Source organism: Symphalangus syndactylus, chromosome 7, assembly GCF_028878055.3.
Source record: "Symphalangus syndactylus isolate Jambi chromosome 7, NHGRI_mSymSyn1-v2.1_pri, whole genome shotgun sequence".
Classification (NCBI taxonomy): domain Eukaryota; kingdom Metazoa; phylum Chordata; class Mammalia; order Primates; family Hylobatidae; genus Symphalangus; species Symphalangus syndactylus.
Window position 1 is genome coordinate 98,734,660 of NC_072429.2, and position 25,250 is coordinate 98,759,909.

Here is a 25,250-nt window from a genome sequence, read left to right on the forward strand (position 1 = left end):
GATTATGTGCCTTCTTTGGTAAGTGTTGAGTGGTTCATAAGCAGTCTCCAAAAGGTGGAAGAAACTTTTTAAAGGTGAAGAGTCAGGATCTCCAGCTGTAACATTAGAGAAAAAATGGAGACGATTCACAGTGATGCTTTTCTTGTTATTACTTCTCTTCCTCCCTTATAAGCAATGGTCTACTGGAGCCAGTTTGTACCAGCTCACAAGAGCCGATTCATAAACATTCAGGAATTTTGTGAGTCAGTTGTTAAACTCTGTCATTACCAAAAATTAAATCACATGAACTTACAACTAAAGAAATTATGATTCAAGTCCAAAGGCCTCAGGAAAAAAAGAAGTTATATAAAAAACAAAAATAATGATTACTCAAAACTCATTACTTCCTGTTGATTTCACTGTTTTGCTATTAATATTACCCATGGTCTTGAGGTGTATCTGTATGGGGGAAATATTATATGATGGGGTGCTACTGCACATCTCTTCCCAACTCTGCATTCAGTGACGTCATGTTGGCAGCTTGAAATCATCCATGGTGAGAGTATTTATACCCAGAGATCAGCAAATGCTACAAATCAGGGCTGCCTTTTCCCCTAGAGATCTGGTTGTTAAACATTTCTCATCATAGCACTGATTATAAGGCAAATACACTTCTCTTCCTATCATGATCACTAAAGAAAGAGAAATAAAGTAGGAAAAAACAAATGACACCAGCTACTTCAAATATTTAGTGGCAGCAAAGCTACATACCAGTATATACCAAGTCACACCAGAATATGCCAATTTATAATGCAGTTTACTTACATACTCTGTTTAACAGACATCCATTTAAAAAAATATACAGTAAAGGCCCTGTTAATAGTTAGAGTAAAGCTGAACCAGAAGAGGAGGGTCAACAGCTTTTCTTTAAAATTGCTTGTTTACATTCTGAATAGTCCTTCTTTAGAAAAGGTCAAAACTAAGCTTCGAATATTAAATTTATCTTCAGTCTGATAAATTAATTAGAAGAGTTAAGAGTTTAGTGGGGAAAATATTATTAGCTTGGCCTGATGAGAAAGTACAAGGAACATATTTGAAGAAGAAACATTAAAGCATTATGAGAAATAGAAATGGTACTAATGGATCTTGATTCAGTGTCTGGACCCCAAAGAGACCAAAATCACTTCACAGATCATCTTAAACACAACAGAACAGATGGCCACTCAACTGTAACAACAACAAAAAAACCATATTGCTGTACGTGACGGCAAATAGCAAAGTAACATGGGATCTGCTCAACTGGGCTGAATAACTCTATGCTTGGACTTTATATAAAACAATGAGATGAACTGTGCTCCAAGAAGCTAAGGGTGAAAAATAAAAAAAGAGTCCCCAGAGGTGTTTATAAAAGAAATATAAATGCTGTGATACAGAATACTTTCAGAAATCACAAAATATTTACTTCAGCAAAAAGAGAAGTCTGTTTTCATAACCATTCACAGCTCTAGCAGGCATAGAACATTATTATCTGAGTTCATATGAGGCAGAAAAAGAAAATAACAAGCAAGTTCAAGCAAACCAATCTTTTTTTCTGCAAAAGTAGGAAAAAATGATGATTTTTAATGACCTCTCATATCCCACTAGGAGCTCAAAAACATTACTGAGGAGCTATGCCGAGAGGGAATAAATTACAGATGGAGCTTTCCACAGATGGATTTTCATGTGAAGGACCTTGGGTTTTTCAAATAGGAATCTTAAAGATGGGATCTAGGGATTGCAACATCTTGATACCAAGAGGCAAACTACTGCAGAGATCAACACAAGATGGACTTGTGCGATAAAAGATAATGATGACAAACTAGAATTTTTGCCAATTGCTCAGACCTTACTAAAGAGAATTCAAAGCAAATGAGAGCCTAAGAAAATGCCAATAGGATAAAACAGTAAAACAATTTGAATCATTTGGGACAGAATGAAAAATCAGAAGGGGAAAATAGAACGTGTTAAGAAAAGATGAGTAACAAACCAGGGACAAAAAAGGCTAGGTTTTTAAGATAGATTTGGGTCATTGCTTAAGACATTTTAAGTAAAATCAATTGAGTGCATGATGAAATAAAATAAACAAGCACACAGAAAAAAAAGTTATTATGCAGTTTAAGGCAATCTAAGGAATAAAGGTTTTATTTTATAAATTTTTGGATTCGTTTTTTTAAAAACCTTTAACTGACAAAAGCAAGATATACATTTAAACTAATGGAATTATTTAACTTCTATTAATAAATAATTTCTTGGAAATCAGTGAACAAAATAATTCAATTTATTTTATTTATTTATTTTTTGAAATAGGGTCTCACTATGTTACCCAGGTTGGAGTGCAGTGGCACAGTCTCATCAGCTGTCTGCAACCTCCTAGGCTCAAGCTTAGCCCCCCGAGTAGCTGGGACTACAGATGCACACCACCACACCAGGCTAATTTTTGTATTTTTTTTTGTAGAGATAGGGTTTTGCTACGCTGCCCAGGCTGGTCTTGAACTCCTCGGCCTCCCAAAATGCTGAGATAAATAATTCAATTTTAAAAACATGATTATATTAAAATTTCTGGCTAGGGAAAAAAAAACAAACCTGTTTCACCAGTATGATAATCTATGCTAACAAAGCACTCAAGACTGATAGGTGAAACCAGCGTATCAAGTGATTGCTGTACAATGAAAAATGAGAAAATCAACCATCATTAAGGTTACCAGCACACCATCTTGGAAAACAAGTTTACATAGTCAGAATAACTGAAGGTAACTGTATGAACCCTATGAATATTCCCTCCATCAAGATCTATCAGGCTGACTAGATGCAAGGAGCAGAGAGCTTAGGATAGCACTTCAAGGGCATGTCAAGGTCTGCCTCTGAGACACTACACCTTCTGGGATGCCACTGCCAAACAATGTCTCTTCATGAGTGAAACATTCTTTCTTTTTCTTTTTTAAGAGCTAGGGTCTCACTCTGTTGCCAATGGCGGACTGCAGCTGGAATACACTGGTGCCCTCATAGCTCATTGCAGCCTCCAATTCTTGGGCTCAAGTGATCTTCCTGTTTCAGCCTCCGAAGTAGCTGGGACTACAAGCACGGGCCACCACACCTGGCTAATTTTTTTAAATTTTTTGTAGAAATAGGGTCTCACTACGTTGTTCATGCTGATCTTGAACTCCTGGGGTCAAGTGATCTTCCCAGCTCAGCCTCCCAAATGCTGGGATTATAGGTGCGAGCCACTGTGCCTGGCGTGGAAAATTCTTTCTTTACATGTGCTGGCATCTTCATTACAAATCTTGCAGGCCTGTGAAGCCCTTTTGTCTCTAGACAGCTGCTCATATCTGTTCTGATCTATTACACATTCATTTCCTAGTTTAAATTTCAAAAAGCAACCATATTTTTAGGTTCCTTGGGTGAAGTGGGAGGGAACAGGGAGATTTCATTGCTGCTCCAATGCAATTTATTAAGAGCTCCCTTTTTGTTGTTGTTTTTTGTTTTTTTCCAAGAAAGAGTCTTGCTTTGTCACCCAGGCTGGAGTGCAGTGGCGCAATCTTGGCTCACTGCAACCTCCACCTCCCAGGTTCAAGAAATTCTCCTGCCTCAGCCCGCCGAGTAGCTGGGATTATAGGCACACGCCATCACGCCCGGCTAATTTTTGTATTTTTAGTAGAGATGGGTTTCACTATGTTGGCCAGGCTGTTCTCGAACTCCTGACCTCGTGATCCGCCCACATTGGCCTTCCAAAGTGCTGGGATTACAGGCGTTAGCCATCACGCCCAGCCAAGAGCAAACTGGGAAGACAGAATGTTGATCATTGCTGAAGCTTAGTGAAGGTACATGGGGGCTCATTAAACTGTTTTCACATAAAATTTTTCTTAAAAAAATAAAAACACTCACCTGGCTGTCATTTCCAAATAATCAATGACTATCTTTAATTAGGTTTATAATATGTTGCTACAAATATAAACATGCCAATGAGTTCATGAATTTTTTCAATACCTATCACAGCACCTTTTATATGGCACCTTCAGTCCTGAGCATACAAGGTAAACAGAGCAGACTGTCTTCATGGACTTACAGTCTCAAGGAGAAAAAAAATATTAAAGGTGACGTTTGACATTTAATGTTCATAAAGATCGTTTAAGATATTAAAGTGAAAGATTAAACAAGGTGATAAACAGATACTCTTTTATCTAGAGATAATAATAAGAAAGCAATGGCTTAGAAGTTAAGAGTATAGGGTCTGGAGTCAGAATACTTGGTACTAATTCCAAGTTCACCAATTGCTAAATGGACGGCGTTAGGAAAGCATTCAACTTCCCTAATCTCAGTTTCCCAATCTATAAAATAAAGATACCAATCTACCTCTTAGGATTGTCTAGAATTAAATAAAATTATCCATATAAAGTTATTACCACAGAACCTAACAGAAACATTAACGAAACGTCATGTATAATAGATAAAGGTGTTTCAGAGAAGTTCAGGTGTTGGCCTTTCTGGAAACAAGAGGATTAAAAGAGGATAGATAGATAAATAAATAAATAAATAAACTAATAAATAAATAAATAAAAGAGGATCTTTGGAGATCCTTTTTTGGTCTATAATCCTGCAGTATTCAAAAATCTTAAGACTCTATGCATAACTGGTGTAAACATCAGGAAGTGGGGAAATGAGTGGGTAGCTACAAGCCAGAAAGCTGGCTGCTGTGCTTGTTCTTCCTGAACCCACTTCACTAGCAAACAAGACAAAATGCGATGCAACACGAGAACCCTGCTGATTCTGTACTCAGTGATTCACAGTGTTCAGGAATCCAAGCCTGACCGCTAATTGGGACACCATCTCTCTGGTAACAAAAACAAATAATGTAACAAAGCCTGAATAGTAATTGCCCAGCACTCCGGAAACAACCTAATTGTGAAGACACCAAAATTTACCATAAAGCTATAAAGAGGTACATGATTTTCCACATTCAATCACCAGCCAACCTCACCCCTCACCCATGCCCATTCATCTTTTAGAAAACAGAGCTTGATTCTTAATGCTGCTGCTGAGTAGAGAAATAATGAGCTCTGTTAGTGCACCTGAAAATACACCATCAGCCTAGAGAAGGAGAACTTAGCTCGTGACACTTTAATGAAAATGTCAGGACCACCCTGAAGTATTTAGGTCCTGTAAATGCCAAGTAAAGAGAGGAGCTAAACAATTAAGGTAATGGATGACAGTGAGCAAAGGAAAAATAAAGCTGATTATCAGAGAGAAATCTTCAACACTGCCCCTGTTATGCCATAAAGTTTTTTCAAAGGAATTTGTGATTACACCCAAGGTTTTGGGTGTTACCTCAGACTTCACTGGAAAACACTGTAAGAACATTCCAACTTTTATGGGGGAGGAGCTACATGGTCTTATCTGGTTTTTTCTCTCTTAATCTTTCTAGGGTTCTCTGGAAAAGTAGGCAAAAGAAAGCACATCCTTGACCCTTGATAGAAAGAATGCTTGGGGAGCTGCACCTGTGCTTTGTTCACCAAGGTGTTCCCAGCACCATTCACAGCCTAAGGTATAGTAGGTGTTTGGTAAATGTTTGTGGAAATAGCAACAACATGTTTAGGCTAGGAAAAATGTGTGCTCCTAATTGCTAGTCTAACTGCTATTCAACTTATATTGATTTACTGGTTTGTACACTATAAAAGCAGGAGCAAAGGGGACAAATACATAGACATACTCAGAGAACCTTAAGGCAGGGCTACAATGCACAACCTAGTATGAACATCATTTGGATCCACACTGTGTCTCAGATCACTTAATAGGAGACTGAAATGACCCGGGGCCAGAGAGGATAACAATAGCAATAAATAATTACTGAATAATTTAATGAATTCTTCATTACAATTACATCACAACTTATGGGCTTCCTAAAAACACCAATATACAACATGGATCTGGTGACATTTACTGACTCAGCTTTTGTGTTTTCTTTTTCTCTTGTGAAATTTTGCAAACACAAGAGTAAACGGGCAACAGTACCATAAACCCTGGGTAAATAGTAAAAGTCACCTGGGCTGACTTATTTGTCATGGGACCCGTCAAGGGACTTCTTCATAGAAATAGAAGGAGAAACAACAGGAGTCTCTCACTGGAGCATTACAGCAGAATATTTTCAAGCTGTCATATCATTGGGTGGCAATGTCAGGAGCAGGACTTGCAAATGTTAAAATTTCATTTGGCTATGGCTGAAGATACTAGAAAGATTTAAATTGATTCTGAAGTTGTTAATCTGAATAAAATAGGACCGTGTCCTATGAAGCATAAGACTAAAGGACAGCAGCTTTTGGCTCAAAAATGAGAAAAAAGGAAACAGTTCCCTCATTCCTACAGGTATTTGAAAAGAAACCAATGACTTAAAAAGTAAAACAAAACAATAACCAACTGTTTTCTGCCAGTAAAGAGAGAAATTATTTCATTATCAGTTAAGATGATATTACCTGGTCGGGCATGGTGGCTCATGCCTGTAATCCCAACACTTTGGGAGGCTGAGGTGTGAGGATTGCTTGAGTACAAGAGTTCAAGACAAGCCTGGGCAACATGTGAGACCCTGTCTCTACAAAACATTAGCTGAGGCTGGTGGTGTGTCTATAGTATCAGCTACTAGGGAATCATAGGGGGCACCGAGGTGGTAGGATCACTTTGAGCCCAGGAGGTTGAGGATGCAGTGAGCCGTGATCGTGAGCCACTGCTCTCCAGCTTGGGTGTCAGAGCAATATGACCTTGTCTCAAAAAAAAACAGAGAGAGACATTATTATCTGTTTTAAATATGACTGAAGTGCTTCAGTAATAATCTCCTTCCCCCACTAGAGAGTGAGCCTTCTAAGTCAAGAACTTTGTCCTAATCATCTTTCTATCCACAGAACATTACTTGGCACACAGCAGGCTTCTCAGTGAATGTTCATTAATAAGTAACTGAATATTATAAGGGAGATTATTAAAAGGTTATGATTCAATGTAGTATATTTTATTTTATTTCATTTTATTTATTTATTTATTTTGAGACGGAGTCTCACTCTGTTGCCCAGGCTGGAGTGCATTGGCATGATCTCAGCTTACTGCAACCTCCATCTCCTGGGTTCAAGTGATTCTCCTGTCTCAGCTTCTCGAGTAACTGGGAATACAGGCATGCACCATCACATCCGGCTGATTTTTGTATTTTTAGTAGAGATGGGGTTTCGCCATGTTGGCCAGGCTGGTCTTGAACTCCTGACCTCAGTTGATCTACCTACCTCGGCCTCCCAAAGTGCTGGGATTATAGGCATGAGCCATCACACCTGGCCTAATGTAGTATATTTTAATTTAAGTTATATTGTGGAATTGTTCCTCCACCCTAGTTTCTTCAAATTCCCCTTTTCCTTCTTCATTATCCAGGTAATTGATAGAACCTTAAATATTGACCCTAATAATACTGTTTATTCCATTGAGTGCTCTGTACTATATCACAAAATACTTCCACCTGTATATGACCTTGTAAAATATATATTAAAAATAAATTTTTATAAATATATATATAGTCTTTTTTCACTCTGCATTTCACCTTGTGTATAACCCTTCATAGACCTTGGTAGATGTGGGAGGTCTTATGGTCACTTTTCGCCTCTAAGGGCCCAGGGCCTTGTCTGTGCCTTGTGGCTCTTAAAACCCACACTCTTGGTTTATCCATGACAGTCCCATTGTCAGTTCATGCTTATCACTCTGGTTCTCAGTACACTTCTTAACCATGGTCCCTGGTGATGTCCCTTACTATCTCGGCCACGCACTTAAAAGCACATTTGTTATATTTTAGCCAGCATTTCTAGGTATTTTTTAGACGAAGAGTTTTCAGGTAATCTAGGCTGCCAAGATACCAGAAAAGGAAATCTCTGCAAGAAGCAGTCACATGTTCCCTTATTTAATACCCATACTAAGCACCAGAAAGGCAAGCTTCTTCATACCTACCAAACCTAGGAGACAAAAAGAGAAAAAAAAAGCCTTGCTTCTATTGGCCTAGCCTCTTTGTAAAAGAAAGAGAACAACATATCTCCTGAGAATTTGGTATCGTGAGTTTACCATTATGTGGGCTTCGTGTTCAAGTTTATACTTGGCTAATTTCTCATCTTGGAAATGATTACAAAATGTGCCTACCAGAAACAGCATAGATAAAAAACCCCACTAAAAAGCTCATAATTCAAAATTACAGAACACACCAGAAAAGAATCCACCATGTCAGCAGAACTAATAAATAGCAGAATTCGTTCTTCCAAGAACTACAAATTACAGAATTATTGAATACTATAGCAGCCAGGCCCCCATGAAAACAGTATCTCCTGGTATTCATACCCCTTCATAATCCTCTCCCACCAAGTATGGGCATAACATGTGGCTCTTCTAATCAAGAGAATATAGCAATGGTGATGATTTGTATGTGATTACATGTATGTGGTTACATTACATAAGATAGCAATGCCTGTCTTGCTAAGAAATTCTCCCCTTTGCTGGCTTAGAGAAGCAAACTGCCACACTGTGGGCTGCCATATGACACAAAACTGAGGATGGCCTCTAGCTGACTGCCAACAAAAATCTGAGGCCATCAGTCTAACAATGTGTCACCCTGGTGTCCAATCCAATTCTGATGCCAGAAACTGAATATTGCTAACAACCATGTGAACACTGAAGCAGATCCTTCCCCAGTCAAGCCCCAGATGAGACACTAGCCCTGCCTGAGACCTTACAGAGAACCCAACAAAGCTGTGGCCAGAATCCTGACCTACATAAACTATGAGATAATAATGTGTGTTGCTTTAAGTCACAAATTTTGTGATAATACTGTTATAACAGAAGAGATAACTAATGCAGCTACAAACTATAACACATGTTTAAAATGATTAGAGACATCAAAAAAGAACCCCATGGCATGCTGGGCATGGTGGCTAATGCCTGTAATCCTAGCACTTTGGGAGGCTGAGGCACACAGATCACCTGAGCTCAGGAGTTCAAGACCAGCCTGACCAACATGGTGAAACCCCGTCTCTACTAAAAATACAAAACATTAGCCAGGCATGGTGGTGCACACCTGTAATCCCAGCTACTTGGGAGGCTGAAGCAGGAGAATCGTTTGAACTGGGGAAGCAGAGGTTGCAGTGAGCCAAGATCATGCCATTAGACTCCAGCCTGGGCAACAAGGTGAAACTCTGCCTCAAAAAAAAAAAAAAAAAAAAGAAAGAAAGAAAAAGAAAAAAAGAAACCATGGCATCTGTATACCTATGTAAAAAACCTGCATGCTCTGCACATGTATCCTGGGACTTAAAGTAAAATAAAAATGTTTAAAAGAAATTTTAAAATGAGGAAAAAGATAAAAAAAAAAAACCCAGGAAATTTTGTAAAACATAAATATAATGTTTAATAATACAAAAACATAATTGTAAAATGACTTAACTCAATGGGTAAGTTAAATAGCAGAATGAAATCTGAAGAATAAATGAACTGAAAAACGGTACAAAGAAAATTGATTTATTTCAATCTAAAATATACAAGACTGATATTCAAAGGTGGAAAAACCTGAAAGAGAAGTTAAGAATGACATAAAATACACAGTCATGTGCTGCATAAAATTGTTTCAATCAATGGTGGACCACGTATACAATGGTAGTCCCATAACATAATGGAGCTGGAAAATCCCTATTGCCTAGTAACACTGTAGCACATGTATTACTCACATGCCTGTGGTGATGCTCGTGTAAACAAACCTATTGCACTGCCAGTTGTATAAAGGTATAGCACATACAATTATGTATAGTACATAATACTTGATAGTGATAATAAATGATCATATTACTGGTTTATGTATTTACTACACTATATTTTTTATCTTTTTTTTTAGAATGTACGCCTTCTACTTATTAAAAAAGTTAACCGTAAAACAGTCTCAGGCAGGTGCTTCAAGAGGAATCCCAGAAGGCGGCATTGTTATCATAGGAGATGACAGCTCCATGCATGTTACTGCCCCTGAAAACCTTCCAGTGGTAAACACACTGAGGTGAAATACAGAATGCCAAAGTCAAAGAAAAGACTGTAAAAGTAAACATGAGAAAAAACATCCTCCTACAAAGGAGCAACAGCATACTCTTCAGTAATAGCAATGGAAGGCAGAAAACAATAAAACAGTATTTTCAAAGTGGTGAGAGGAAACTGTCAACCTAGAATTCTATATTCAGCTAAATCATCAATAAGAGAATAAAATAGACATTTTCAAACAAATAGGGTCTACCACTAGTAGGCCCTAATGGAAAAACTACTAAAGGATAGTCTTCAGGAATTAAAATGAAAGGAAGGAATATGACACAAAAAGCAATAGCAAGCAAGAAATTTGTGAATAAACTGACATAAACATTGACAGTATTAAAAAAGTAATGATGACTACTAGCAGGGTAAAAGCCAAAATTAACAAAAATACTGTACAAAAATTGTATGTAAAATGGGCAAGGTATAGTAGAATTAAAGTGTTCTAAGATCCTTGATTTGAGACGAGGATGAAGATAATGATTAATTTTAGACTTCATGGATTTCAGTATACATGTCAAAACTGTAAGGGTAAAAAGAGAAATATAATATGTAACTTCCAAACCAGTAGAGGAAAACAAAATGTAAAACATTATCACTATCCATATTTTACAGAACATGAAACCAAGACCTGTTAAAACTAACTGACTTAACAAAGTTTACCCAGCTAGTAACCAGGAGAATGTAAATAATTCATGTCTTTCAATGCCACATTCTGTGATTTTTTTCCCTTCTATGTCATAGAGCCTCTGATCTAGGTGATATATTAAAATAACAGTGTGTTACCCTGACGTCCAATCCAATAAGACAAAAATCTCACACTGCTGCAAGAATTTATTTATATTAAATAGCACTTTGTGGTAAAAGTGCTATGGATTTACCTAGGAATTCTCTTATTTCTCATTTCCATTTCATTCTTACCTACCCTCTTCATTCATTAATTCCTATATTTTCCATATAATTCTTCTCCTAGACTCTAAGTTTTTTCCTCCTTCCCATTTCTTATTTTTAAAATTTGGTGTGTGTGCGTGTGTGTGTGTGTACTTAAACATGTTTAATATTTTTGTTTCATACGTTTATTTATTTTTATTTAAATATCATTATGTATGCTATGGAGAGTGATAGATTCTAAATGCCTAATTTTTGTTAGGATATAGCTTATTTGAAAGATTTCACAAGTTACAAAAGACAGTAGTCCTCAGGTCTGTTTCATTCTCTAGTATTGCTCTCTCACTGAAGCAAGTATGTAATGTCAAAAAAAATGTAGAACTCTCGGCAGAAACGCTATAAGCCAGAAGAGAGTGGGAGCCAATATTCAACATTCTTAAAGAAAATAATTTTCAACCCAGAATTTCATATCCAGCCAAACTAAGCTTCATAAGTGAAGGACAACTAAAATCCTTTATAGATAAGCAAAGGCTGTGAGATTTTGTCACCACCAGGCCTGTCTTACAAGAGCTCATGAACGAAGCACTAAACATGGAAAGAACAACCGGTACCAGCCACTGCAAAAACATACCAAATTGTAAAGACCATCGATGCCAGGAAGAAACTGCATCAATTAATGGGCAAAATAACCAGCGAACATCATAATGACAGGATCAAATTCACATATAACAATATTAACCTTCAATGTAAATGGGCTAAATGCCCCAATTAAAAGACACAAACTGGCAAATCAGATAGAGTCAAGACCCATCAGTGTGCTGTATTCAGGAGACCCATCTCACGTGCAGAGACACACATAGACTCAAAATAAAGGGATGGAGGAAGATCTACCAAGCAAATGTAAAGCAACAAAAAGCAGGGGTTGCAATCCTAGTCTCTGATAAAACAGACTTTAAACCAACAAAGATCAAAAGAGACAAAGAAGGCCATTACATAATGGTAAAGGGATCAATTCAACAAGAAGAGCTAACTATCCTAAATATATATGCACCCAATACAGGAGCACCCAGATTCATAAAGCAAGTCCTTAGAGACCTACAAAGAGACTTAGACTCCCACGCAATAATAATGGGAGATTTTAACACCCCACTGTCAGTATTAGACAGATCAACAAGACAGAAGGTTAACAAAGATATTCAGGGCTTGAACTCAGCTCTGCACTAAGCAGACCTAATAGACATCTACAGAACTCTCCACCCCAAATCAACAGTATATGTGTTCTTTTCAGCACCACACCACACCTATTCCAAAATTGACCACATAGTTGGAAGTAAAGCACTCCTCAGCAAATGTAAAAGAACAGAAATTATAACAAACTGTCTCTCAGACCACAGTGCAATCAAACTAGAACTCAGGATTCAGAAACTCACTCAAACCACACAACTACATGGAAACGGAACAACCTGCTCCTGAATGACTATTGGGTAAATAACGAAATGAAGGCAGAAATAAAGATGTTCTTTGAAACCAATGAGAACAAATACACAACATACCAGAATCTCTGGGACACATTTAAAGCAGTGTGTAGAGGGAAATTTATAGCACTAAATGCCCACAAGAGAAAGCAGGAAAGATCTAAAATTGACACCCTAACATCACAATTAAAAGAACTAGAGAAGCAAGAGCAAACAAATCCAAAAGCTAGCAGAAGCCAAGAAATAATTAAGATCAGAGCAGAACTGAAGGAGACAGAGACACAAAAAACCCTTCAAAAAAAATCAATGAATCCAGGAGCTGGTTTTTTGAAAAGATCAACAAAATTGATAGACCGCTAGCAAGACTAATAAAGAAGAAAAGAGAGAAGAATCAAATAGATGCAATTAAAAATGATAAAGGAGATATCACCACTGATTCCACAGAAATATAAACTACCATCAGAGAATACTAAAAATGCCTCTACACAAATAAACTAGAAAATCTAGAAGAAATGGATAAATTCCTGGACACATACACCCTCCCAAGACTCAACCAGGAAGAAGTTGAATCTCTGAATAGACCAATAACAGGCTCTGAAATTGAGGCAGTAATTAATAGCCTACTAACCAAAAAAAAAAAAAAAAAAAAAGTCCAGGACCAGATGGATTCACAGCCAAATTCTACCAGAGGTACAAAGAGGAGCTGGTACCATTTCTTCTGAAACTATTTCAAACAATAGAAACAGAGGGAAACCTCCCTAAAAAAAAGAGAATTTTAGACCAATGTCTCTGACATCAATGCGAAAATCCTCAATAAAATACTGGCAAACCGAATCCAGCAGCACATCAAAAAGCTTATCCACCACGATCAAGTTGGCTTTTCATCCATGGGATGCAAGACTGGTTCAACATATGCAAATCAATAAACATAATCCATCACATAAATGGAAGCAATGACAAAAACCAGATGATTATCTCAATAGATGCAGAAAAGGCCTTCGACAAAATTCAACAGCCCTTCATGCTAAAAACTCTCAATAAACTAGGTATTGATGGAATGTGTCTCAAAATAATAAGAGCTATTTATGACAAACCCACAGCCAATATTATACTGTATGGGTAAAAACTGGAAGCACTCCCTTTGAAAACCAGTGCAATACAAGGATGCCCTCTCCCACCACTCCTGTTCAACATAGTGTTGGAAGTTCTGGCCAGGGCAATCAGGCAAGAGAAAGAAATAAAGCGTATTCAATCAGGAAAAGAGGAAGTGAAATTGTCCCTGTTTGCAGACGACATGATTGTAAATTTAGAAAACCCCATCATCTCAGCCCAAAATCTCCTTAAGCTGATAAGCAACTTCAGCAAAGTCTCAGGATACAAAATCAATGTGCAAAAATCACAAACATTCCTATACACCAAAAACAGACAAACAGAGAGCCAAATCATGAGTGAATTCCCATTCACAATTGCTACACAGAGAATAAAATGCCTAGGAATCCAACTTACAAGGGACGTGAAGGACATCTTCAAGGAGAACTACAAACCACTACTCAATGAAATAAAAGAGGACACAAACAAATAGAAGAACATTCTATGCTCATGGATTGGAAGAATCAATATCGTGAAAATGGCCATACTGTCCAAGGTAACTTATAGATTCAATGCCATCCCCATCAAGCTACCAATGACTTTCTTCACAGAATTAGAAAAAATTACTTTAAAGTTCACATGGAACCAAAAAAGAGCCTGCATTGCCAAGACAATCCTAAGCAAAAGAACAAAGCTGGAGGCATCACGCTACCTGACTTCAAACTACACTACAAGTCTACAGTAGTATGGTACTGGTACCAAAACAGAGATATAGACCAATGGAACAGAACAAAGGCCTCAGAAATAACACCACATATCTACAACCATCTGATCTTTGACAAACCTGACAAAAACAAGAAATGGGGAAAGGATTCCCTATTTAATAAATGGTGCTGGGAAAACTGGCTAGCCATATGTAAAAACCTGAAACTGGATGCCCTCCTTATACCTTATACAAAAATTAATTCAAGATGGATTAAAGACTTAAATGTTAGACCTCAAATCATAAAAACCCTAGAAGAAAACATACGCAATACCATTCAGGACATAGGCATGGACAAGGACTTCATGTCTAAAACACCAAAAGCAATGGCAACAAAAGCCAAAATAGACAAAAGGGATCTAATTAAACTAAAGAGCTTCTGCATGGCAAAAGAAACTAACATCAGAGTTAAGCAACCTACAGAATGGAAGAAAAATTTTGCAATCTACCCATCTGACAAAGGGCTAATATCCAGAATCTACGAAGAGCTCAAACAAATTTACAAGAAAAAAAACAACCCCATCAAAAAGTGGACAAAGAATATGAACAGACACTTCTCAAAAGAAGACATCTATGCAGCCAACAGACACATGAAAATATGCTCATCATCACTGGTCATCAGAGAAATGCAAATCAAAACCACAATGAGATATCATCTCACGCCAGTTAGAATGGCGATCATTAAAAAGCCAGGAAACAACAGATGCTGCAGAGGATGTGGAGAAACAGAAACGCTTTTACACTGTTGGTGGGAGTATAAATTAGTCCAACCATTGTGGAGGACAGTGTGGCGATTCCTGAAGGATCTAGAACTAGACATACCATTGACCCAGCCATCCAATTACTGGGTATATACCCAGTGGATTTTAAATCATGCTACTATAAAGACACGTGCATAGGTATGTTTATTGTGGCAGTATTCACAATAGCAAAAACTTGGAACCAACCCAAATGTCCAACAATGATAGACTGGATTAAGAAAATGTGGCACATATACACCATGGAATACTATGCAGCCATAAAAAATGATGAGTTCATGTCCTTTGTAGGGACATGGATGAAGCTGGAAACCATCATTCTCAGCAAACTATCACAAGGACAGAAAACCAAAGACTGCATGTTCTCACTCATAGGTGGGAATTGAACAATGAGAACGCCTGGACACAGGGTGGGGAACATCACACACTGGGGCCTATTGGGGGGTGGGGGGCTGGGGGTGGATAGCATTAGGAGAAATACCTAATGTAAATGATGAGTTGGGTGCAGCAAACTAACATGGCACATGTAGACCTATGTAACAAACCTGCACATTGTGCACATGTACCCTAGAACTTAAAATATAATAACAATTTTTAAAAAGAAAAAATAAAATTGAAATAAAAGAAAAATCTCCAAATTAAAAAAAAAAACTGTAGAATGATCTATAGTAACAATCTAGTCTCCAAATCTTAGCGGTGGTATATGGTTTCTTGGCAAGCTGTTGCTAGGGTCAAAGATGTCCCTACACTATGGTGATGATTCCCTTTCTCCTTGCCAACACCATTTAAATTGGTTTCCAACTGTGTACTATTCTATCTTGAAGCCATGTGGTGAAATCTTCAGGGTGTACCCAAGACAGTACTTCAAACTCTTGGACTCTTTAGTCATGCTAATCACTGTTACTGATATACCCTTCCCCATCTAGTCTGAATAAAGATATTTCTGCAATATTTCATGGGGCAATAAAACTTCAGGGTTTATGTACAGAAAATCATGTAAATCTCTTGAAATCAAATCTCAGTCTCCTAGCACACAAATTGGCAGATATTTGAAAACAATATAAAATCAAGTTCATAGAAACTTTATTTATTTTGAGTCAGGGTCTTGTTCTGCCACCCAGGCTGGAGAGTGGTGGCACAATCATAGCTTACTGCAGCCTTGAACTCCTGGGCTCAAGTGATCCTTCCACCTCAGCCTCTCCAGTACCTATGACCACAGGTGCACATCACTATGCCTGGCTAATTTTTAAATTTTTTATAAAGATGCGGTCTCACTTTGTTGTCCAGGCTGGCCTTGAACTCCTGGGCTCAAGCAATCCTCCTGCCTTGGCCTGCCAAAGTACTGGGATTACAGGCATGAGCCACCACACCTGGCCCATAGCAATTTTTATGTAGTCCAGCTTATTGTATTCTGCCATTGGCATTATCAATCCAACGATCTAAATTGTAAATTTACCCCTGAAGAGAGTTATATATCTATTATAAAGAAACAAATAGCATTTCATACCATAAAATGAATCTCTAGGATTATAGTATTACAGGCAGTTCTTGTATCTGAAGTCACAGAAACCTGGGATAATTAAAACCCAAACCAATTTAGACAATTGCTCCTCTAACCAAAAAAATAAAGTTGGGCGCGGTGGCGCATGCCTGTAATCCCAGCACTTAGGCTGAGGCAGCAGGATCACTTGAGCCCAGGAGTTCAAGGCTGCAGTGAGCTATGATCCTTCCACTGCATTCCAGCCTGCGTGACAGGTCAAGATCCTGCCTCTAAAAAAATAAATAAATAAAAAAGTAAGACAAAGTAAAATAACTATAGATGCAAAGAGCAAGTATGTAAAAAAAAAAACACATAGATCTGCTTTTTTATTTATCTTTCTTCATTCTTAAAAGCAAATGTCTCCATTGTTTTCCTCTCACCCTGCTTTAATTATCCAAAAGAGAACCTAGGAAAAGATAAAAACCTTATAGACCTTGAAAATCCCAAAACAGAATAATCCACCTTCAAGTAACCAAAACTGTGTGGTTTTACAATCATTTATTACTAATAATTAACAAGTCAACCAAGCTCAAATAGAATTTCCTCTTTTACAAGGTCATGGAAATATGAAAATTATTAAGAAAAAAACCCACTTAATTGGGCAGCTGAAGATTTTTGGAGGAATACTCTTTGTAGTAGTGAAAACATAATAAAAAAATAATGCATTGTACTTGAACAGACAGGGGCAATAGTTTAGGAGGATTAGGGCAATAGGTTATAGAGAATTACAGGTAAAGGATTAACAAACAGAACAGTCAACTGTGTGGTCTCAGAAATGGTGCTAGTAAATTAGAGATATAATTTCATGATTTCATGGAGACAGATATGGGCTATGTAGGAGCTGAAGCCCTTATTTTCACAGTAAAAAGTACAAAGCTCTGTCAGCTGATTTACAAAGCATAGTTATTAATGCCAGAGTCAGGGTGGCGGAAGTAACAATGAACATCCAGCAGTACACTATGATACATCAAATAAGATTATAAGATAATAAATAAAATGATGAAGCTAGTTTCCTTAGCATTGTTCAGGGGGAGGTCCTCTGGAATGCAGTTATTCTGGATTGTAAGAATCACTTAAGTGGTGAACAGATATAGAAGTGATTAGCACTTTTCTAGGCTTGGAGACCTGTCTCCATAAAAGATCGGAAGAGCCTGAGAATAAAAAACTGCGAAAATAAGTCAGCTTGAGTCACAATTCTGCTCCCTTTCCTTCTTCCCCACAAAAGAGGCTATTCTCTCTGTCTCCTTTTACAGAGAATCCTCTGTTCTTCCCCCTCTATTTTTTTTTCTTTCCTCCTCTATTTGGCTTCAGGGTGGTCTTGAAACATTCTTTCCTCTACTCCCTGAGTGTCTGTCTCCTATGACATGTAGAACAGAAGCCTAAACAACTACATGGGGCCTGCACTGCATAGTCAGTCAACATCTTTTCCTGCTCATACCAAGTCAACAGCCTAGTATGTCCAACAGCTGATATCTGCAGGAAGCTGGGAGAGCAACATTAGTCAATGTCGCTGCTCCCAATCACTTCAATGATTCATTAAATGTCCATTCTCAGGGTTTTCTTTTAAATCACTCACAACCAAACCAAAAAGGTATAAATTAGAAAAAAAAAGAGAGAGAGATGTTCTTAATCAGAAGAACAAGTAGTTGGCAAGAGAAAATAAAGTGAACCAAATAAAAGAGATAAAACTGAAAACTCACAAATCATATTATAAAACAATATTCTGCTGATTTCAAATAAAGTAATCCCATGGCAACAATTTAATTGCTGCCTTTTTGCCTGCGATCCCAGATTTCTCTTGTTTGGGACTGGACACAATTTTCATTTCTCTGTATACTTAGTGCTTCACATTGAACCAATATTATTTACTACGTACTTGCGCTTGCTTGCATACTTTAAAAGGCTGAAGTGTTTCTTGGTAGAAAAGCTGATGATAAGCCTGCAGGTCAAACCAAAAGTACACACTGTTCTTCCACAACTACAGATGGAAAAAATACATAAATTATTACCAACCAATTATTAAAGCTCTTACAAAGCTCTAATTTCAAATATAAGTAACTGTTTAGCTCCTTGCTGTTACCATAAATCAGGTTCAATTTAAGATAGTTTTAATCTTCTATCACAAACTGGCAATACACAAAATATTTATTGATATTGTTGCTGGAAGATTATATTTTTGCATGTATGCCTCTCACATAATTAGTCATTAATATGGTAAGTATTCTATAAACAGTTAAAGAGTAGCCATGTATTTTGATATATATGGGCAATGTGTATTACAGCAGAACCAAACATTACTCTAGTAATGGCACCAGTTAAATACTTTTTTTTTTTTTGAGACAGTGTCTCACTCTCTCACCAAGACTGGAGTGCAGTGGTGCGATCTCAGCTCACTGCAACCTCTGCCTCCAGGCTCAAGTGATTCTCCCACCTCAGCCTCCCAAGTAGCTGGGATTACAGGCATGCGCCACCACGCCCAGCTAATTTTTGTATTTTAGTAGAGATGGGGTTTCACCATGTTGGCCAGGCTGGTCTTGAACTCTTGACCTCAAATGATCCACCCACCTCGGCCTCCCAAAGTGCTGGGATTACAGGCATGTGCCACTGCACCTGGCCAATACTTTTCATTTGAGCAAAAGTAAGACTGATTTTTTTTTTAATTTTGAAAAACCAACTGGAAATAATGTTGCCACTATTCATTGTAATTTGTAACTGTAGGATGAGCAAAAGAATTATAATTGAGATGCTTAAATATTTACTAAATATTAAATATGAATTTTCTTATCACAGATGGGAATTTTAACATCAAATGTAATTATGTGAGCACTTAATTATTTCGATGTCTCTTATTTTTAAATGAAGTAAAATTAGAAAATTAAATTTTAAATAATTCTTTTCTACCTTGTTCCCTGAATGCTCGCAGAATTTAGTAAAGAAGAATCCAGCTCTATTTTCTACATACAAAGACTGCAACAAATTTTCCATGTCAAATCCTCCCAAGGCACCAACATCTGACATGGTTTTAACCTAGATAACAAAACAGAAGTCTATTATCCACCCAAAGACATTGTAATTTTTTTATGGCATTACACAACAGGGTTTCATAAACTCTACCATGCTGTCATTTTCCCACCGGGCTATTTTATTTTTGTACCATATATGTAATTAATGCAGTATGTTTGCATTTGAGAGTCATATAACATTCATTTGTGGAGCCCAACTATAGCCACAGAATATATTCTATTATAAACCAATCTGATTTTAAACTTAGTGTTGAAGCAACTTCCCAGCCTCAATTATTTTCATGTTTCAGGCAAAGTAAGACCATTTTAGGAATATTCCAAATCCTTGTTGGTGGCCTCTTTCATACATATTTAATGTTATTTTAGCCTTGAAGTGCTGCTATTATAGCCACAGAGGGTTATGACGAGAACTATCTCCAAGGCCTCTCGGTGCTGCTTATTAACTATCCTTAGGGGGTCCCTCTTGGACAGTCTCACCCTGTATGGGTCATGGCCTGCACAGTGTAAATGGCAGTGTAAGTTCTCATAAAATTTTGCTGTTTATAGGCTTCTCTGCCAAAAGTGCTGGCAACCCTCATACAATTTTTGAAACACAGAAAGCTGGCTATTTCTCCAAGCACAGGAGTGACTTCAGAATATGAAAGGGCATCTACTATTCAGTTTAACTCTTTGCTATTTGTTTTATAGAACTCATAGACTACTTCTTTATAATAAGACAATAATGGTACAAAAAAATTCGGGTTTAAGTAAGGTTCTCACTCTCTTTTTGTCCTACTGTCTCTCCATTTCTTCACCTCTCTGCCAGCTAAACATATTCTGAAGTGAGAATTTAATGTTTTTACTATGTTTAACTATCAGCATTCCAAACTAAAAAATAAAATCATTATTTTAGTAGGAAAAAAACAATTAAAAGAAATGGGGTACTATTTGCATAGAATAAAATAAACGGTGATGCAAAATTAAAGCTAAGTGTTCAGTCTGTATTAGGACTGCCAATGTTTCTACCTAAAGTATAATCCTTAGGGAATGTGAAGTTTTCATCTAGAACTAGTGCATTAAATCCACATTATCAGGGTAGCTGTACTGTGGAAACACCCTGCGCTTTAAAAATTCTAGGCTTTGGCCGGGTGCAGTGGCTCATGCCTGTAATCCCAGCACTTTGGGAGGGCAAGGCAGGCAGATTGCCTGAGGTCAGGAGTTCGAGACCAGTCTGGGCAACATGGTGAAACCCCATCTCTACTAAAAATACAGAAAAATTAGCTGGGCCTGGTGGTGTGCACCTGTAGTCCCAGCTACTTTGGAGGCTGAGGCAGGGAACTGCTTGAACCAGGGAGGTGGAGGTTGCAGTGAGCCAAGACCATGCCACTGCACTCCAGCCTGGGCAACACAACAAGTCTCAAAAAAAAAAAAAAAAATTCTAGGCTTCTAAAACGTAACATCAAATACTATTTTTCTTTCAAGTGTCATCACACCAAAAGCAGAACACCACTGTGTTTGAAAACAGCAATCAATGCAGTATATAGAACCATGGTACTACAAAAGAAAAACACAGAGGAAATATCTGTGTAAAAATCCTTTGGCAAGGAAAAAAATCAAATGTGTTGCTTAGTGAAGAAAAAATATGATAAATCAATACAAATTCTCTAAAATCAGGAGATATTGATCAATTAAATGAAGAATCAGGTTTATTCAGTCCTCAAAACACTCACCTTAGGTTCTTCTGTATAAGCATATCTCCTATCCAGCTGGGGCTTCAGACATTCAGAAATGTCAGTAAAAGATGTTAAATAAATGACTTTGCTGCTTTCTGACATGTGCTTTGACCTAAATTATAAAGATGAGAACTAAAATTATAAGAATGAGAACTAACTGATCGACAAACAAATTTTGAGTACTTTTGGTATACATAGCACCGAATCTTAAGAGTACTTCTGAGCAATGTGACTCAGGAAAAAAAGGATAAACATAGTTCTAGCCCTGAAATGGTGGTTCAGAAAATGAATCATAGTTATATAGAAAGACAATTCTCAAAATAAATGCTGGTTAGATGAATTCAAGAGGGTTTATTATACATGCCAAATGACTGGGATGGATAATAAATATTTTGAGAGGGCAAGAATGAGAAATTCCTTCAACCTATATTAGTAATTTGAAAATAAAAATATTTGTGTTTTAATAAAATTAAAAAATTTTTTTTATTTCAGTGTTTATTACTACATGAAAGTCTCACCAAGTACCTACTATGTCTAAATTATAGTAATTTTTTTAATTTTATTATTATTATACTTTAAGTTTTAGGGTACATGTGCACAATGTGCAGGTTTGTTACATATGTATACATGTGCCATGATGGTGTGCTGCACCCATTAACTCGTCATTTAGCATTAGGTATATCTCCTAATGCTATCCCTCCCCACTCCCCCCACCCCACAACAGTCCCCGGTGTGTGATGTTCCCCTTCCTGTGTCCATGTGTTCTCATTGTTCAATTCCCACCTATGAGTGAGAACATGCGGTGTTTGGTTTTTTGTCCTTGCGATAGTTTGCTGAGAATGATGGTTTCCAGCTTGATCCATGTCCCTACAAAGAACATGAACTCATCCTTTTTTATGGCTGCATAGTATTCCATGGTGTATATGTGCCACATTTTCTTAATCCAGTCTATCATTGTTGGACATTTGGGTTGGTTCCAAGTCTTTGCTATTGTGAATACTGCCACAATAAACATACGTGTGCATGTGTCTTTATAGCAGCATGATTTATAATCCTTTGTGTATATACCCAGTAATTGGATGGCTGGGTCAAATGGTATTTCTAGTTCTAGATCCCTGAGGAATCGCCACACTGACTTCCACAATGGTTGAACTAGTTTACAGTCCCACCAACAGTGTAAAAGTGTTCCTATTTCTCCACATCCTCTCCAGCATCTGTTGTTTCCTGGCTTTTTAATGATTGCCATCCTAACTGGTGTGAGATGGTATCTCATTGTGGTTTTGATTTGCATTTCTCTGATGACCAGTGATGATGAGCATTTTTTCATGTGTCTGTTGGCTGCATAAATGTCTTCTTTTGAGAAGTGTCTGTTCATATCCTTCACGCACTTTTTGATGGGGTTGTTTTTTTCTTGTAAATTTGTTTGAGTTCATTGTAGATTCTGGATATTAGCCCTTTGTCAGATGAGTAGGTTGCAAAAATTTTCTCCCATTCTGTAGGATGCCTGTTCACTGTGATGGTTGTTTCTTTTGCTGTCCAGAAGCTCTTTAGTTTAATTAGATCCCATTTGTCAATTTTGGCTTTTGTTGCCATTGCTTTTGGTGTTTTAGACATGAGGTCCCTGCCCATGCCTACATCCTGAATGGTATTGCCTAGGTTTTCTTCTAGGGTTTTTATGGTTTTAGGTCTAACATGTAAGTCTTTAATCCATCTTGAATTAATTTTTGTATAAGGTGTAAGGAAGGGATCCAGTTTCAGCTTTCTACATATGGCTAGCCAGTTTTCCCAGCACCATTTATTAAATAGGGAATCCTTTCCCCATTGCTTGTTTTTGTCAGGTTTGTCAAAGATCAGATGGTTGTAGATATGCGGCATTATTTCTGAGGGCTCTGTTCTGTTCCATTGGTCTATATCTCTGTTTTGGTACCAGTACCATGCTGTTTTGGTTACTGTAGCCTTGTAGTACAGTTTGAAGTCAGGTAGCATGATGCCTACAGCTTTGTTCTTTTGGCTTAGGATTGACTTCACAATGCGGGCTCTTTTTTGGTTCCATATGAACTTTAAAGTAGTTTTTTCTAATTCTGTGAAGAAAGTCATTGGTAGCTTGATGGGGATGGCATTGAATCTATAAATTACCTTGGGCAGTATGGCCATTTTCATGATATTGATTCTTCCTACCCATGAGCATGGAATGTTCTTCCATTTGTTTCCATCCTCTTTTCTTTCATTGTGCAGTGGTTTGTAGTTCTCCTTGAAGAGGTCCTTCACGTCCCTTGTAAGTTGGATTCCTAGGTGTTTTATTCTCTTTGAAGAAATTGTGAATGGGAGTTCACTCATGATTTGGCTCTCTGTTTGTCTGTGATTGGTGTATAAGAATGCTTGTGATTTTTGCACATTGATTTTGTATCCTGAGACTTTTGCTGAAGTTGCTTATCAGCTTAAGGAGATTTTGGGCTGAGATAATGGGGTTTTCTAGATATACAATCATGTCATCTGCAAACAGGGACAATTTGACTTCCTCGTTTCCTAATTGAATGCCCTTTATTTCCTTCTCCTGCCTGATTGCCCTGGCCAGAACTTCCAACACTATGTTGAATAGGAGTGGTGAGAGAGGGCATCCCTGTCTTGTGCCAGTTTTCAAAGGGAATGCTTCCAGTTTTTGCCCATTCAGTATGATATTAGCTGTGGGTTTGTCATAGATAGCTCTTATTATTTTGAGTTATGTCCCATCAATACCTAATTTATTGAGAGTTTTTAGCATGAAGTGTTGTTGAATTTTGTCAAAGGCCTTTTCTGCATCTATTGAGATAATCATGTGGTTTTTGTCTTTGGTTCTGTTTATATGCTAGATTACATTTATTGATTTGCATATGTTGAACCAGCCTTGCATCCCAGGGATGAAGCCCACTTGATCATGGTGGATAAGCTTTTTGATGTGCTGCTGGATTTGGTTTGCCAGTATTTTATTGAGGATTTTTGCATCGATGTTCATCAAGGATATTGGTCCGAAATTCTCTTTTTTGGTTGTGTCTCTGCCAGGCTTTGGTATCAGGATGATGGTGGCCTCATAAAATGAGTTAGGGAGGATTCCCTCTTTTTCTATTAATTGGAATAGTTTCAGAAGGAATGGTACCAGCTCCCCCTTGTACCTCTGGTAGAATTCGGCTGTGAATCCATCTGGTCCTGGACTTTTTTTGGTTGGTAAGCTATTGATTATTGCCTCAATTTCAGAGCCTGTTATTGGTCTATTCAGAGATTCAACTTCTTCTTGGTTTAGTCTTGGGAGGGTGTATGTGTCCAGGAATTTATCCATTTCTTCTAGATTTTCTAGTTTATTTGCGTAGAGGCATTTATAGTATTCTCTGATGGTAGTTTGTATTCCTGTGGGATCGGTGGTGATATCCCCTTTATCATTTTTTATTGTGTCCATTTGATTCTTCTCTCTTTTCTTCTTTATTAGTCTTGCTAGCGGTTTATTAATTTTGTTGATCTTTTCAAAAAACCAGCTCCTGGATTCATTGATTTTTTTGAAGGGTTTTTGTGTCTCTGTTTCCTTCAGTTCTACTCTGATCTTAGTTATTTCTTGCCTTCTCCTAGCTTTTGAATGTGTTCGTTCTTGCTTCTCTAGTTCTTTTAATTGTGATGTTAGGGTGTCAATTTTAGATCTTTCCTGCTTTCTCTTGTGGGCATTTAGTGCTATAAATTTCCCTGTACACACTGCTTTGAATGTGTCCCAGAGATTCTGGTTATGTTGTGTCTTTGTTCTCATTGGTTTCAAAGAACATCTTTATTTCTGCCTTCATTTTGTTGTGTACCCAGTAGTCATTCAGGAGCAGGTTGTTCAGTTTCCACGTAGTTGAGCGGTTTTGAGTGAGTTTCTTAATCCTGGGTTCTAGTTTGATTGCACTGTGGTCTGAGA

General features: G+C 37.5%; 1 protein-coding gene across 2 annotated transcripts in view; it reads right to left on the reverse strand.

Annotated features, from left to right (window-relative positions):
• RGS22 (regulator of G protein signaling 22) overlaps nt 1-25,250 on the reverse strand; it is a 154,420-nt gene that overhangs the window by 60,703 nt on the left and 68,467 nt on the right. For both annotated transcript variants that reach the window (XM_055286886.2, XM_055286885.2), the window contains exons 12-14: nt 21,329-21,443; nt 19,498-19,623; nt 18,473-18,574 (exon numbers count right to left, since the gene is read on the reverse strand). In XM_055286886.2, the coding sequence (XP_055142861.1) occupies nt 18,473-18,574; nt 19,498-19,623; nt 21,329-21,443 (343 nt within the window). The remainder of the gene's footprint in view (nt 1-18,472; nt 18,575-19,497; nt 19,624-21,328; nt 21,444-25,250) is intronic.